Source organism: Xiphias gladius, chromosome 14 (genome assembly GCF_016859285.1).
Source record: "Xiphias gladius isolate SHS-SW01 ecotype Sanya breed wild chromosome 14, ASM1685928v1, whole genome shotgun sequence".
Classification (NCBI taxonomy): Eukaryota; Metazoa; Chordata; class Actinopteri; order Istiophoriformes; family Xiphiidae; genus Xiphias; species Xiphias gladius.
Window position 1 is genome coordinate 23,021,040 of NC_053413.1, and position 16,761 is coordinate 23,037,800.

General features: G+C 40.7%; 1 protein-coding gene across 1 annotated transcript; it reads left to right on the plus strand.

Moving 5' to 3' along the window:
* The first annotated feature begins 31 nt into the window (after window positions 1-31).
* ncstn (nicastrin) lies at window positions 32-15,650 on the plus strand. The gene is made up of 17 exons (XM_040142685.1): window positions 32-176; window positions 2,469-2,570; window positions 3,147-3,270; window positions 3,799-3,920; window positions 4,803-4,948; window positions 5,883-6,027; window positions 6,237-6,349; window positions 7,531-7,683; window positions 7,813-7,917; window positions 8,667-8,744; window positions 9,728-9,897; window positions 10,023-10,125; window positions 10,940-11,038; window positions 11,626-11,713; window positions 11,915-12,078; window positions 12,942-13,154; window positions 15,377-15,650. Exons 1-17 carry the CDS (start codon window positions 119-121, stop codon window positions 15,497-15,499), a joined length of 2,106 nt encoding a protein of 701 aa, XP_039998619.1. The 5' UTR covers window positions 32-118; the 3' UTR covers window positions 15,500-15,650.
* The last annotated feature ends 1,111 nt before the right edge of the window (window positions 15,651-16,761 follow it).

Below are 16,761 nucleotides of genomic sequence, written 5' to 3' on the forward strand. Positions count from 1 at the left end.
TTTTTTTTTTTTTGGCCGAGTCCGTATCTTTTCACGGGAGTGGAACCAAACAGCGGAACACGGACGTTTTCAATGTCAACACTTCCTGTTGTGTTTTTCTGATTTTCAAACCAGGAAGATGGATTTGCTGTCGAACAAATGGATAATTAATTTTCTAATTTGTTGGTTTTCCATCGGTAAGTTGTGGCCCAGCAGTCTCTAATGTGCGTGACCACGTATTTGTTCGCGAGCGAAGTGTGTTTCTGTGTCCGTCGGTTACCTTGATGGACTTCTTTGTACTCGGAGCTAGCCGAATGCTAGGCTAGCCAGCGTTAGCAAAAGCTCCCCTGTTCGGCTTTAATCTCCATCGCTGGCATTTTTTTTTTTTTTAAATACAAGATTTACAATGGAGTTCAATGTTGCAGTGATCCCCACCTCATTTCCATCAGCCGGGGTTTCGGAAATGATCTTATGCTTATTTTATCAAGTCTTTTCGATGACTTTTCTCTGTCTGAGCCCCTTCATTGGAGCAACCCAGCATCGGCGTGACTGCTCGTGATTCCCCGGCTGCGGCCGCCCGGGGCTCGATTGATTAGATGCTATAACTTGATGCCAGATCATACATATGTGTATATTTTTTTGTAGTTTTAATGTTTAGTTTGAGTGTCACCAAACAGACACGGCAGGCGAAGTGCCAGTGAAGTCGCTTTCCCATCTTTTGGGTGCCCCAGTAAATTCGGCACACAACTGACCAGCCAAACCTGCAGTTTATTTGAATTAAAACGTTTTTTGTTTTTTTGTTTTTTATTTCACACTTGTGCTGTTGGTTTTAAGTGCGTTCAGGTCAAAGGGTGCGAGAACAACAGGTGGGCCAATCCGAAAATCCTTACCCACAGTTTCACATGTAGGTATGTTAGTCTGGACAAAGCAGCATCAAATTGCCAATATTTCGAAAGGAGCTACCTGGGATTTCTTTTTCCTCAGATAAGAGAGAAGATACTCTGTCCATACAAGAGGGCTTCAGTCAGTGAATTGTGTTTGTTTACTTGTTTATGGATCTACTAAACGCGTTAAACCCAAGGAACAGCATATTAAAGCGTGAGCAGAAATTATTTTCTAACATGCTGCCAAGTTGTCCAGAAACTCAGGCAGCCAACAATTGAAATCGGTCAGTAAAAAAAGTTTAAAAGCAGCGATGGAAGAGCTACCCTGATTTAACATTTAGTAAAAGTACAAAAGTATTAAAGTAAAAGGACCTGCAAGGCAGAATGGTGTGTATTTATGTGTATACGTATATGTATATGTATAAATTACTGATGCTTCAACACATAAGCAGTTTAATGACACTGCTGCCTGAGGTGGAGCTCATTTTAACCACTTTATAAACTGTTGGACAGTTTAATCTATAGAACAGTATCATATTTTACAAATTGATTATATGTAATGTTCATAAAATCTCAATTTATAATGTAATTAGTAACTCCAGCTGTCAGATAAATGTAGTGGAGTAAAAAGTACAGTATTTTCCTCTGAAATGTAGTGGAGCAGAAGTATGAAGTACCGTGAAATTGAAATACTCAGGTGAAGTAAAAGTACCTCAAAACTGTAGTTAAGTACAGTACTCGAGGTTATGTACTTAGTTATTTTCCACCACTGTTAAAAAGGCAAAGTAAATCAGTATAAACAAAATACTTCTTTAATCAAAACATTAAGGACTGTCTAAATGAACGCTCAAGTGGTCTCTTATAAGTAAACACCATATCACCTTTCACCATTGATAAGCCGTGATTTGGCCTGTTGTTTTTGGCAACTTTATGTTTAATGGAAGGCCATGACACAGTGTGACAGTATTAAATATGAGCCTAAGTGTTGTTTTCAAACCTTCAAACCTGTTTTTATTTTAATTTATTACAACAACATGCTGATGATGGACAATAGCAGCAGCAGGGCATTGATGGATTTAATCAACTGATGAGCTACAAGTCAGACCTGTAGAGTCATTTCACTTTCCCTTCTTCACTGGGATGTCAGGGGTCAGGGTGCGATACACGAAGACAAACCCGGAGGTAATAGAGATCAGGTTGCACCAGGGCCTTAATCCAGATTCGCTGATCTAAACTAGGTCTCTCTGTTTTCTATACCACTGTGGCTCTCTTGTTATCATTTGTATGATCATTTTCCAAAGAAAGGTTTGTGAAGGGATTCATAATAAAGGCAAACAAGCTGCAAAAAACACAACACAGGAATAAATGGAAGGATAAAATTCATATGTGATCCATGTCTGATCCAGAAATTAGGAATGTGTTTTTTTTCCAAATACGAGATAATTTTTTGTGAACAGCTAAATCCTACTTGTTTGTGCCAGAAATTCCAGCTTTTATCTCTGAATTAAATTGTCCCGATCTTAAAAATGACCTAATGTCAAACTGTCCTCCGCTGTGCAGTTGTAATGGTGCTTTTTTTTCTCTTTTCTTTTTTTCCCCTTGCAGGTGTCAACTGTAATTCAGTGGAAAAGAAGATTTATGTGCATCTCAATTACACTGTCCCATGTGTGCGACTGCTCAATGCAACACATCAAATCGGCTGCCAGTGTGAGTAAAGCAACAAATTTAAGTGATGCTAAGAGCTCATCATTGATCTCCAAGAGGAATTTGACGAACTGCTTGTTGAAGTTTGCAGTATCTTAAATGTACAGTGTTTGTGTGTCCTCAAGCTGTCTAAGAATCTTTCTTTCACTTTGTACAAGTTTTAGTATGAAAAAGCTTATTACACAATGATTTTAAAGATTTATTTATTTTCTTTTTTGGGGGGGGGGGCGTTGCTCCAGGCAGTTGAAGTTTGGGGAAGCACAAATCAATTCTGTAGCTTTGAGCGTAAGAAATGAATTACCCAAGAGCGTCACCTGTCGCAAGATGCAGCTGAAAAACAGGCTGTGTCTGCAATAAATTTGTGCATCAAAAGCTGCTAGAATGTAGTGTTAACTGTTGTCATACTACAAAAGCCACAGCAGGGGCAATTTTGTCTGTGCTGCGTCGAAACGTTTCATCCCTGAACCTTTGCAGTAAAGGGGGACGAGGCCTTGTGGGCACTCATGGACAGACAAACTCAGTTTTATCTGACACGGCTGTCAGAGGGGTTGATATTTATTTTCCTCTTTCTGATTTCAGCCTCTCTGTCGGGTAATGTGGGCGTGCTCCATCTGCTGGAGTCCGAGGAAAACCTGGACTGGGTCCTGCGCTCTGGTCCCAACCCTCCTTATATGGTCATCCTGGAGTCCCCTCTGTTTACCAGGTACAGTTCCCATGTCCCAGCCTGCAGAGGGAGGACCCACAGTCAAGTTTAATGACAGTTAATCTTGCTCTCTGTCTTCTGGGGATCACCTACTGACACAGTGAATCTTTTTTCGATTTTTTTTTTTTTGAAGACAAAAAAATTGGCATTTGGTAACATTTTTGATGGAAATCCATTGTTATATTTGACTGTTTGTTATCAAGCAAAAATTAATAGAAAATAGTTAATGGATTAGACAACAGTGAAAATAACCCTAATTTAGTTCAGTAATTCTTGACTTTTCCTTCAATTATGGAAAATCTTTTCTGTGTAGAGTAGCAGATGGGTGAGAATTTATATCTTCAGGACATGGCAGTAAAAACCCAGTCAGTCATAAATTGTCAGTTACAGTAATGTACAGTAAATTTGGCAAATTTTACCTGTCTGACCCCGAGGAACGCAACTTGAAACACATTTCAAACCCACGTCTGACCTGTATTTGTATCCGTGTGGTCTCCCCTGCCCCTCGCTGACCGACCGCCCCGTCAGATCCATCATGATGAAGCTGAAGAGCGGCTCCAGCAGGGTGGCGGGCGTTGCGGTTGTGGCGCCAAAAACGAACCCAGCCGGGAGCTTCTCTCCGCACACCGCCTGTCCCAACGAGAACTCAGGTGGGCGGGGATCTGCGAGCCATGGCTTGCTCTTCGGTCTTGCACAAGTTACAGAAATAAATTTTAGTTTTATGATCCTCAAGCTCTTGAAGTCACAAGGTGTAGTCGGTTCAGATTTAATGTTGTGTGAATGATTTCTGAAATGTAGCAGTGGCACCAGTTAATCATGTTTGTCCTCACAGCAGAGATTTAATGTCTCATAATTTTATGTTTTTTTAATTATGTCCTTTTACTCAAGTAAAAGTAGCAAATACACTATAAAAATACTCTGGGACAAGTTGAAGTCATTCAAAGTATTTAAACTGACCACTGCGGTCAAATAAATGCAGTGGAGTAAAAACTACAATATTTCCCTTTGAAATGTTGTGAAGTATGGGCATAAAGTAGCAGAAAACTGAAATATCTGTACTTAAGTGCAGTGCTTGATTAAAGATACTTACCCCCCCTTTTTTTTTCCTCCTCTCTGTCTGGTTTTGGTTTTAAATTCCAGGCTGTGTGTGTGACCATAGTTTTTATGTTTTCAAGATTTGCATCAGGCACCGATACAAAAGTTCAGCTCGTACAGTGGCTTTAAAAAGCTAATCTTCATGTTTTATTATTTTACAGTGTAACATTACTGTGTAGGTGAATAGATTGTTTTAACAATGATCAACAGAAAAATTGCTAATTAATTTTGAAAAATAAATCATGAAATTTCCATTTTAATGGTGTTAATCATTGATTTAATTTTCAATCAGAAATCAGGAAGCTAAACGGACTCACTATTTTTAGCCTCAGTGTATTTACATGGCTTTGAAGAAACCTACTTATGCGGTACACGCTTCATACGTGCCTGCTCTGGTGTTCCTGATGATGATGTTCGCTCTATGTATTTCCCCTCAGGTGTTTATTCAGAGACCTACGGCCCAGACATGGCCCATTGTAATGTGACAATGTGGAACCCTCTGGGAAACGGGTTGTCCTATGAGGAGTTTGACTTCCCCATCTTCTCTCTCAAAGACGACAATGACACTCAGGTCATCCGACAGGTAAATGGGACAGCAGATACTTTGTCTGTTACTCCCATATGGATCGACAGGCACTGCGTCGTTCAGCTTTGTTGTCACTGCACAAAATGGCTGTCTGGTTGTTCTCCTGTTGACTCCGGCGTAGGAGAATAGATGTCCCTCCAAGTACAGCTACAGTAGAATCTGATCTGAACTCTGTGTTAGCATGTTGTGGCACATTATGTTGAGATGATTTATCAAAACTCACAAATCATTTGCTTCCTTTCCACTGTTGCTTGTGACAAAAAAGAGACAGATCCTATGACGTAGGTTTTAGACATGCTCTTCTGATGCCATGTAAGTGTGCACACTGTTCTTTTCCGCGGTGGGCTTTATGTTTTCACAGATTACAGCGAACACAGAGCTGCCGAGCTCAGTGTGAACTGCGACTTGCAGGTCTCTCTTTATCTCAGCTTTCGGTTTCAGCTGACTGATAGTGGCGGACTGTGCATTTACAGTTGCCCCCTGGCAAATTCTTTATATCGCTCTGTGAGGGACTGTGTCGGTGACTTTTTGTTCACGGAAACGTTTTAGTCCAGAGGTTATATTCATGTTGTGGTTTATTTGTGTCGGTTTAAAACTTTGTGGTCGGTCTCTGCTTCTAATAAAATGGCAGGGTGGACGAGGGAAACTGTTCTGTAAACTGACAGTTTCGGGTTTTATCCCCAAAGCAGCTACGTTGTCAAAGTGATAAATTTAGTTCCAGACACGGTATTTAGTATTATCGGGTCCACACCTGCCAATGTACCCGAGAGCGAGGAGCCAGACTCAGTTGTATATGTTTTAACTTGTTCTCAGGATTGAAAACTATGCGAGATACACTAAAATATTATAATGTTATCATGGATTCTGTGTCTGTAGAAATAAACCCACACACGAAGAGGTTTCATATGTGTACGCTTTGCTCCGTTCACAGTGTTTCTTGGACCATAACCATGCTGTGAACGGCAGCACTCCTCAGTACCCGCTGTGTGCTATGCAGCTCTACTCCCACATGTCCGCCGTCACCAACACAGCCACCTGCATGAGGAGAAATTACATCAACTTCAGCATCAGCCCAGGTATTTACACTACATGAATAAATGTGTGAAATAAGAAGAAATATATATGGATTTATTTATTTGTTTGTTTTAAATTTATTTTGTGGCATTTTATAAAGGCCGTAAAACTTTTTCAGAGGGAAAATCTAATTAAATACAAGAAAATACTCTGTTTTTGAACAATTCTAACCGATGTCCGTATTTGTTTTTTATCCTGTGTCGTCTTTCAGAGATGGTGTGTGACCCATTGGGTGACTATAATGTTTGGGCCTCCACCAGGCCTCTCAACAACACGGCCAAGGGCCACAAGATGTGGGAGAGCGTGGTCATCGCAGCGGCCAGGGTGAGTTGCGGGAAAGAGTCCTCCCCCTGATTATAGGCAATCAAATAGGCTTGTACCAATATTTCAGTAAAGTACAACATTTGTTACATATTAGCGTGCAGATGCTCATGGAAGTTTATGAAAAGCATTAACATTTCTCCGGTCAGTTTCTGCAGTGATCTCACTCACTTTGAAAGCTCTCCAGTGTAAAAGTCGAGTCCAAGCTAAGCCCTGCTCTGTGACGTATGTCATGTGATGTTGCAGTCACGGCTAGTTAAAGTCAGTGTACACACAGTTTTTCCTGCTTGTGGTTCTACTGTAAATAAATCTCCATGAAGTGATTGGGCAGCAGAGGCGCCTCCTTTGTCCTCGCCCTGCGTGCACAGTGCTGTGCACGAGTATTTGGAGCAAAAAGAAAAGTGAGGACGCTTTCAAGAATAATTTTTATTCATCAGTGAACTTTATACAAAGTGCAGCAAACAGGAAAAACGTAAATCAAATCGATATTTGCTTCGACCGCCCTTTGCCTTTAAAGCAGTGCCAGTTATCCTCTGTATACCTAAACACAGTTTTTCAAGGTACATGGCAGATTGTTCCAAGCGTCTTGGAGAACTTGCCACAGTTCTTCTGTGGATTTAGGCCGTCTCCGTGTCCTCTGTCTCTTCATGTAATCGCAGACCCACTCTGTGGGGGCCATGCCATCTGGGACAGCCGTTAATGCATTAGTGGACCGACAGAAAATGAATTGGCAACTATTCTGCTAGCTGATAATCAAGTCATTTTTTTAAGCAAAAATTCTAATCGTTCTTTGTTTCCAGCTTTTCTGATCTGAGGATTGTCTCTGTTTGGAGAGACTTCAGATATCTTTAGATCTTGGACTGTTGGTCAGACAAAACAAGACATTTGAGGACATTACCTTGGGGTGTAGGAAAACTGTAATGGACATTTTATTAACTAAAAGATAAGTCAATTAGTTGAGAATATAACCGGAAGATTACTTAATAGGGAAAATAAGCGTTTGTTGCAGTCCTGCTGTACACGTTACACAGAATCTCATTATACTGTAGGTAAACCACAAGACCAGATGGACTACATTTGGCCACATTTTGATTTCTGGAATGATGAAAACAGGTCATGGCAAGTGGAACTGACCTACCTAACCAAATATGATCTTGATAGATCTTCTCCCCTCTCCTCTGCAGTTGGACAGCAGGTCTTTTTTCTTTGACATCGCTCCAGGAGCAGAGAGTGGAGTCTCAGGGTTCGTCACCCTGCTGGCAGCCGCTCACGCCCTGCGTAACGCCACCCAGGAGGCCCAACCCAACCGCACCATCCTCTACGCCTTCTTCCAGGGGGTCGGTTTTTTTCCACACCATCGCATGCACCATTGTGCTTGATCAACGCACGAAATTGGATTTTGTTTGGAGTGCGCTACCAGCCTTGCTCATGTTTTCTGTACTTTTTGTTTGACTCTTTGACCCCAGGAAACCTTTGACTACATAGGCAGTTCGAGGATGGTGTATGACATGGAGAACAATCAGTTTGCAGTGGACCTGGACAATGTTCACTCAGTACTGGAGGTTGGACAGGTGTGTGTTGTCGACTTTTCAAGTAACTTTTGTATCAACCTGCAGATACTAATAGATTTTTAATGTAGCATGAATACTTCATGCTACATTTTTTTTTTAAATAACTTCAATATAAGGCAAGGTATTTGTTTAAACTTTTTGGTTTTCCTAAGATGATACCGGGTTTTGGTGTAGATACAAAAATGATGTATACGGAAAGTGGTGAAATTATGATTTAACAGTTTCTGACTTTGAGAACGCACGCACAGCGAGGTGCAGACCAGTGTGAGCTTCAACGCTTCAAGTTCATCACAGTAAAAACACGTCAAACAACTCTTCTGCGGTACATCCTGCTTTTTGTTCACCACACGTTTTCAGCCAACTTGTCCTCATCAAAATTATAATTTTACTGAAAAACTCTCTCTTTGTATCAAGACACCCAACCCCGCTTAACACAATTTGACGGATTACATTAATGACTCTGAAACATCACCCATGCGACCTTAATCATGTTTTTATGTTATTACTACATTTTAAACAATTGCTGGGGGTATGCTGGGGGCAAGCACTCTGATTGGTCAAAGTTATGGTATAAACATGTTGATGCTAAAATAGTTGTGGCTGGACCTTGTACTGTTCACTTTTACCATTGTTAACAGAATCAGTAAACAACATGTGCCTGACCTTTTTATCACCATAATATCATAAGCCTTACGTTATGTTTATGTGGGTATCTAGTGTGTAAGTTTGTTGAATTTTTCTCGCCATAGGTGGGACTTCGTGCTGACTCCAGACTGTGGCTTCACACTGACCCCGTGTCGAGGAGGAACAACAGCGTCAACACAGAGGTTTGCATCAGCGTATATCTTAAGAGTTTCCTTTCCCCTCATTTGGCGCAGCTCTACTAGCCACAGAAAGATAGCGCTGTTGAAATGGGCCAAAAGAGAAATTTGATTATTCCCTCTAAAAAAAAAACCCACCTAGGTTCGAACCATTCGAATGTCTATTTTTGCGCATTATGTCCAGAAGATGGCAAACAAATACAACGAGAAACATAACTACTTGGGTGCGTATTTTCGAGATGTGCCCGCACGTTGCTAGCGTCGGAATGGTCGGCTAACTGCTTACATGGCTTGTGTACAACTTCATCTCGAGGCTCCACAACTTTGCCATCTACAGACCAAAATCTGAAGTATTTCCAGAGGGAGCTTTTTGGACGCCCGGAGTGCAAACCGCTCTCCCTGTAGCCGAGTCGGGTGATGATCTCCCTGCCATCGTTACCACGTGGTTGTTGTTGAATTAGTCGCTTGTTTCAGTTGGTGCTACTTTTCATTTTAAATCTATAAAAGTGACGCTGTGTGACTCATAACTAAGTCATGCAGTGCATTCAGTCCAGCGGCCCATGGCCCAGGATTTTTCAAATATAAAATCCAATTTTAGAGCATTCGTTGACAGCCCTAGAGGATGAAATCACTGCTGGAGAAAATGGGAATTTCGATTTATAGCATAATAATCATTAGATGAACCTCATGAGAGGAGAATTAAGTTGAAATAAATTAATATAAAATTGAAATCCTGTTTCTTAGAAGATTCTCACAAAATGGAAAACCATATGGAAAATATCCTTAAGCACTAAAGCAAAAAAAAAAAATTAAATTATTATGAAAAAAAGTACTTTCAAATTGTGAGGGGTCAAAATTAAGGCATTTCTGAGTTGACGATTACCTGTAAAACTCGCCACAAATCTAAATATTAGATAACAATAGACTTGGCTAAAAAAGAGGAAACTAGAAACAGGAAAGAAATAATAATAATAATCTTTTTGTTTCAGGTGGAGGGGCTCATCACAAACTTGCGCCTGGCTGCCACAGGTTTAAGCGTCTCACCGGAAGTGCCCGGTTTCTCTCAGCCACTCCCGCCATCTTCCTTCCAGCGTTTCCTGCGAGCTCGGCCAATCCCCGGTGTTGTTCTTCAGGATCACGAGTCTGCGTTCACCAATAGGTGATTCGGGGTTTCTTAAGCTACCCAGCTACGCACTACAACAATTTATCACGATGGCTGTATCTGGTACTTTGAGGAACTAACGTTTGTTTATTTCTTTTTTTTTTTTTCTGTTCTGTGCGCAGGTTCTATGAGAGTATGTATGATAATGCAGAATACCTGAACATATCTTACCCGTCAAACCTGACGCCAGAGGAGCAGCTAGAATTTGTCACTGACACTGCTAAGGTATTTGTATTAATCCCCTGTTTTCCAATGTTAAGTTACCTTCCCAGAGCCAACCTACAACCTCTGCCTCGCTCATCGTGGTTCTGCTTTGGACGTGTGTAATTTCAAGTATAGAGATGTTTGACTGTACTCGTCTTGGCTTTGATGTCAACACGAGACAGACCCTCCTAGACCTGAGTAGATGAATGCACTTGCCGGGTTGTCGTCACTCTTTTGCTTTCATTTTCAACCTGGAAAATGATGATGGCTTTTTTTTTTTTTTTTTTTTTTGTGGGTAAACGTAAAATTTCTTCTAAACTATCAAACAAAATCAGTGCAAAAATACAGCATGTTGAATATAGATAATAGGCCATGTTATTGCCAACTCATTCTACTTTCTTTGGGCTCATTATTTCAGGTTGTTAGCATTAAACAAATCAGTGAATGTATCTGGATCTCAAAGCCGTATAACTGTCTCAACCTCAAGGATACCAAGTTTACTCTTAGCTGTGGTTAAAAGTCTCGTCTTTTTTTTTTTATTACAAGGACAGGATAATTCAGGATCAGGATCATTTTAGATGAGAAACATTTAAATGTGACTCTTTTGATAGAGTTTAAATATCTGAGCTCCGTGTTTGAGAGTTTTGAGCAACAGGTAATCATGCCATCCTCTAAACCTCCTCTTGTTGTTTGCTGACTGCTCCGTATTAAAAACCTCAAAGAGAAAACCCGTCTTTCAGTGTTTAAGCTGCCTTTGCGACGCTTCCATTTCTAGAGCTTAATACGGATACTGTCTAATAAAGACTTCCTTCATTTCTCCTCATGCAACTGTCAGGCGGTGACTGAGGTGGCCACCATGGTTGCTCGGGCTCTGTACAGGCAGGCAGGAGGAGCAGAAACCCAGCTGAGCAGCATTAATGCAGACCCTCAAATAGTAAGACTGTTTGATTTTATTTGTTGAGTAAATAAATATGTTTGAAGCTTTGCAGCTATCTTATCTACAAGTTCACTGTTGCTATGTAAGGTATATTTGCCTCCACCTTTTCCTTTGACTGATATCTGTAATTATCACGACCTGAAGAGTATTTCTGTACTTTGTCCCTCTCTCTTTCACTCAGTATCATTTGAACGATGACATTGGTCTTTCTGGTTTAATTGTCCTTGAAAAAAGTCTTAAATTCTTTCCTTTTCCCGTTGCTGAAAACTTGCAGTAGGCACCATGTTTCCTGTCACATGACACTTGTTCGACCCCTATTCACGCTCTCACGAATTACACTTTTCTGACGCTGATGCTTTTAGATCATTTTTTTGTGTGTAGTGCCTGTTGTCGATTTATTATTTACTTTACTTTTCTTCCTATATTTTTACTTCCTACTTCAGTTACTCTAAATGGGCTTTTAAATAATTCATCATTATTTCGGAAACAAAGACTAGCAGAGGTTTTACTTTTGCTTTTCTGTGACAGATTTTCCTCGGTGAATTCTGTGGCGCTGAGGTCTGTTTCTGTTTGCTTTCTCTCAGGTCACTCAAATTCTGTACAGTTTCCTTGTTCGGTCAAATAACTCCTGGTTCCAGCAACTGATCTCATCGGACTTCATGAGTCATCTGAGTGAGTTGGGATAAGAGCTAATCCTTTTTTTTAACTACATCGGGGGGAAATGATGAATGTCACTATTGCACTTTGGTATATTTACTCCAAACGGGCAGTCAGCTACCCTTTTGTGACTATCGACGTGGGGAAAGAACAGAGGGAACAAACTGATAAATGTCCAGACACAAAACTTTATTTCTTCTGTTTTCTTTCTCTCAGCTGACAGGCCCTCAAACTTCTATGTCAGCGTGTTCCAGCAGTCCAGCGAACTGACCTTTCTGGTCCAGCACCTGCTGGCTAACCTGACAGGCAGCACCGTCAACATCACCCAGGACAATTGCCAGAACCAGAGAGAGGATGAGAAGGACAAAGAGAGCAAACATGTAAAATATATAGTAGTCCCCCTTTTGTTGATTTACTTTGGTTACGTTTGGTTTTCATTTAATCTGAGAGATTACAGAAAAAAAATTTGAAATGGTCAAGAACATATCTCAGATCTTTTATTCAATCTTTTTTATCAACTACAGGAAGAGAATTAAAAAGAGAGACTGTGGAAATAAAAGTATAGTTAAGAGAAAAAGGGAAGCGCTGACGGCTGCAACTAATAATTCTTTTCAATATCAAGTAATCAAGTATTTTATTAAGTAAATATTTTCTCAATATATTAAAAAAAAGTCAGAAATAGAGAAAAATGTCTGTGACAAGTTTCCAGAGTCCAAGACGACATCTTCGAAATTGCTTCTTTGTTGTACAAACAGCCAAGAATCCAAAGATATTCAATTTACTGTCATTTAAAGCAAAGAAAAAGCAGCAAGTCTTCACATTTGAGACTGTGAAACCAGTAAATATTTGGTATTTTTGATTGAAAAAGGATTTAAACGATCGATTAATCCATTATCACGATAGTTGCAGATTAATTTCAGCTGAATTATTTCAGCTCTAGAAATCTTATCAGCCAAACTAAAAACCTGTGGTCTATAGAAATGTGAGGAGCTATAAATGAAGACAGAGTGACACCATGGTGTTAAAGTCAGGTTTTAAAAATATGATTTAAAAAAAAAAAAATACAAATACAAATGTACTGGAGAGATATAGAATAAAAGTACATTGTGACTTCTGTTGCCCTCAGTTGGTATTCAGTAGGAACTGTACCATCGGTACGTGTTCCACTCATTTTAAAAAGAAATGATAATGTATTTATTTCCCCCCTCCACCACCCTGTGACCCTTTCTGCCTCCTCCCTCAGATGTACTACTACATGTGGGCTCAGGGTGCGGCACCTCCCAACAGCACACAGAGGGAGGGTTACTGCGTCCGCTCCACCGTTCGTCTCTCCAAAGCGCTGTCCCCAGCATTTGATCTGCAGCAGTACACCTCCAAAGATTACTCAACGTGGACAGAGTCCAGGTGGAAGTTCATCAAAGGACGCATATTCCTGGTGGCGAGTCATGAACTGGAGGTAAGCCTGCCCCTCGGTCCTCAGGGTCGAAGGCAGTATTCAGATTTATCCAGGTTTCACACAGTTTTTCAGTAGGAATTTCCTCGGGTGTTCTCGGGTAATCCCGAGTGTTCGTTATTCACATACCGGGGGGAAGTCTCGATTTTAAAGCGAGACGTAAAACTAATATCGACGTTATGTGGGTCTGTAGGGAAAAATTAATCACGGCGAGGCGCGTGTCCCTCCACGCAATGCGAATGTTTTAAATGTTTCTCTGATTGCTCGGGGAAAATTGCAGATTTATGAACAAGTGGGATGCTGGCGGGCACTGTTTTTTATTTGGGCAGTTAGTGGATGGAGCAGCACATGGTTAAAACTGTTAAAAGGGGAAACAAAATGAAAGCAGCATACTCTCAGACTCCCATCCATGCAGATTTAAGACCAAATATATTATCTATCTATCTATTATCTATATTATCTCTTTTTATTTTTTATTTTTACCATTGGTGTATAAGATAAGCATTGATGGAAGCCCATTAATGTGCAGACAGGCTGTTCAATGTTTGGTTATTAAGAAGGCAAACTGGCATTTAAATTTGATCGGATTGATTTGATTTGATTGAACACCAACGATTTAGCAGCTTTTAGCCCATAAACTGCAAATGTTATGCCTGTGATCTAAAACATATCACAAGTTTTCAGTTTGATTTTTTTGTTTTTTACCTTCCATCAGAAATTGAAGATCAACTTTCAGTGACTTGAAAACAACTTGATAAAGTGAATATTTTCTCCCCTAAAATTTTTTTTTTTTGCCAAGGTTCTGTTTTCATCACATTAGCAATGCAGTTGAGAGCAGGGAGTGTTTCTGAAGTCTCCTCCTTGTTGGGGCTAATTTTTCTGCTGAGCAGCAATCTGCTAATGCAAAACAATGGCAATACTTTTCACAGTATCCATCCTTTTTTTTTGTTTGTTTATTATACCTACTGAATTTCCCGCGTGCCTTTGGCCACACTTTTGACGTGTCACGGAGCAGCACCGGTTTGATTTGTCCTGTGCGTAACGTTTTCTTCCGGTGCTGCTTGTGAACGCTCTGCTTTTCCTAGCTGATCGGGGCACGCTGACATAATGGTGACAGTGATGGATTACCTCTCTCGGGGGGAAAAAAAAAAAGAACGATTCAAGTCTCCACAAGTTCTTTACCACTTCATACTGAAAAGAAAGGAGACGCCCAATCTCTGTCATCTCTGTCATGTCGTCCTTTCTTATCGTGTGAAAACTTTATTGTAGAAAAATGAGAGGATCCCGGTGAGAGCTGCTCTCAGCCTGTTCATCTCAGTGTAGTGCTGCGCTTGTCACAGTTGTTATTTTTTTATGAAACCAGAGTTAGAAATGTGAAAATTCTGCACATTGCGGTTGTAAGCCCTGCACTAATCTAATAGTCTAATATCAAATAACTATGTGTAAGGTGAGAGGGGTCACTCATGACAAACCCACAGGCCCATCCGATTCTGCAGTCGCCGTAGCTCCTTTTGAGCGTTTTCAGCTCATTGCTTTGGATTTCTGGTCCGCTACTTTACTGTTTCGGTTCATTCTCTCGGCTCTCATCAGCATTGTCTCTAGCAAAAGCACACTTTTTTTTTTCCCCCAGCATAAAAAGAGAGAACAAAACAAAAACCCCCACGGATAAACCCACTGTAGAGTATCTAACCCAGCACCAAACAGCTGACAGACAACTAGCTGGGACAGAGAGTGGAACTGTAAGCCGCTAATTAGCCAGATATTTTCCAAAGGAGTTAGAGGAGACCAAAACAGAGCTAGAAGGAGAAATAATATTTCAATTAAGTTCATCAAATGGACAGAAACACAACTCCAAAAAATGCTAATGTTGCTACATGTCTGCTGGATGTGTAAATAGGCAAGTATTGCCAAGAGGATCCCCACAACAACTTTGTGAGGTGATAATATGCCAGTGTTGTGTTTACAGCTTGTTGTACTGACCCCGAGTGGCCAAAAAAAAAATAAAACAATGCTGCTTTAATGTGTTGTTGTGTTGAACTAATAAAAAAAAAAAAATGTATGGAAAGAAGAAATGAATAGGAATTTGCTGCAGGGAAAAACAAAATTAATCCAACCCAGTGGCAATTAATCAAATAATCAGTGACAATGTGTAAACCCACTGCGAGATCCTTTTAATTTTTCCATGCATATTTTCCCGGAGCTAAATCTTCCTTCTCCTCTTCCAGATGCTGACGCTGGGTGTGGGTGTTGGCGTGCTGCTAACGTCCCTCCTGCTGACGTATGTCATCAGCTCGAAGGCCGACATGCTCTTCAGCTCAGGGAGGGAACCCACCAACGCCACCTACTGATCCACGCGGAGACAACGCAGGCCCACGACCACTACTACTACTATTACTGCTACTACAACTACTACTTCTATCCCAACCCGACATGGACAGGACCTTTTCTTTAAAACACACCACGAGTAGGTACACAGACAGGTTAGACACAGCAGCTGGGTGGTAGGGTGGGGGGGGTGTTAGGGGCTAGGGGCTTATTAGACAACGACTCCATGTTTATGGACTCACTCAGGTGAGGCATAACATGAGGACTGGACCGGACTGGACTGGACTGGCCTGGATGGATCTGGACTCATCAGGGTCAGAAAACACTGGTCAGGCACCGGAGGGCCCTGCCAGTGGAAAAGATGTTTATATTTCTTTTTATTTTAGTTTTTTTTTTTCCTTTTTATTGTCGAAGAATGTTTTGTTTACTGTGTCATGGGGATAGGCACTAAACGTTGCGCATTATTTTGAGTGTGTGCGTGTGTGTGTGACTGTGAACATGTAAATGTGACTGAGTGTGTCAGCAAGTGACGGCGTGATTCCGTGTGTACGAACAATTACGTGTGAGAGTGTTTGCGTGTGTGTGTGTGTGTGTGTGTGTGTGTGTGAGCTTTATATGAGGATTGCGATGGTGCAATACTGTAGCTGTCTTCTCTGTCATGTAGTTAACTTATCACTCAGTTCTAATGATAAGAAACCACTTTTTGAGTCAGTGAACAAGTAGTAAAAATTAAATTCAGGGTTTTGAAAAAATCTGGAAAATGTGTGGTGAGGTATTTTGATAAGTTCTAGGCGCCGGAAATTGACAAAAACCGTGAGAATTTTAGAAAAATGATCAAAAATATTTCTGTCATTCAATCCCAGTACACATACTGTATAACTACACTTGAATGTAGCTGTAGGCCCACTGCAATTTCACATATTGTGATATGTGTGTGGAGGAGAAGAATTTCCCCAAATATACTGGAGTCTGGAGTTGCTGACAAACACTTCACTACATATCGATCAGCTGCCAAAATCTTCAAACCCAGTCAGAAAATCTTACGTTTTGACAGTGACAATGTGCTGGTACTCTGGCTGTGCACTCCTTTTGGTTCGTACCTTTTTCACAAGGTTTCTTTTAACGATGACGTCTGGAAAAAAAAAAAAAATTGCGATGACACACAAGAGGTTTTAATTTTGTTGATGGGTGTTCATTGAATGGCTGGAATCGATGACCAATTGTGATGCCTTGATGAGGAAATAAACATTGCTTCATTTCCAGTTTTTTTTTTTTCTTTTTTCTT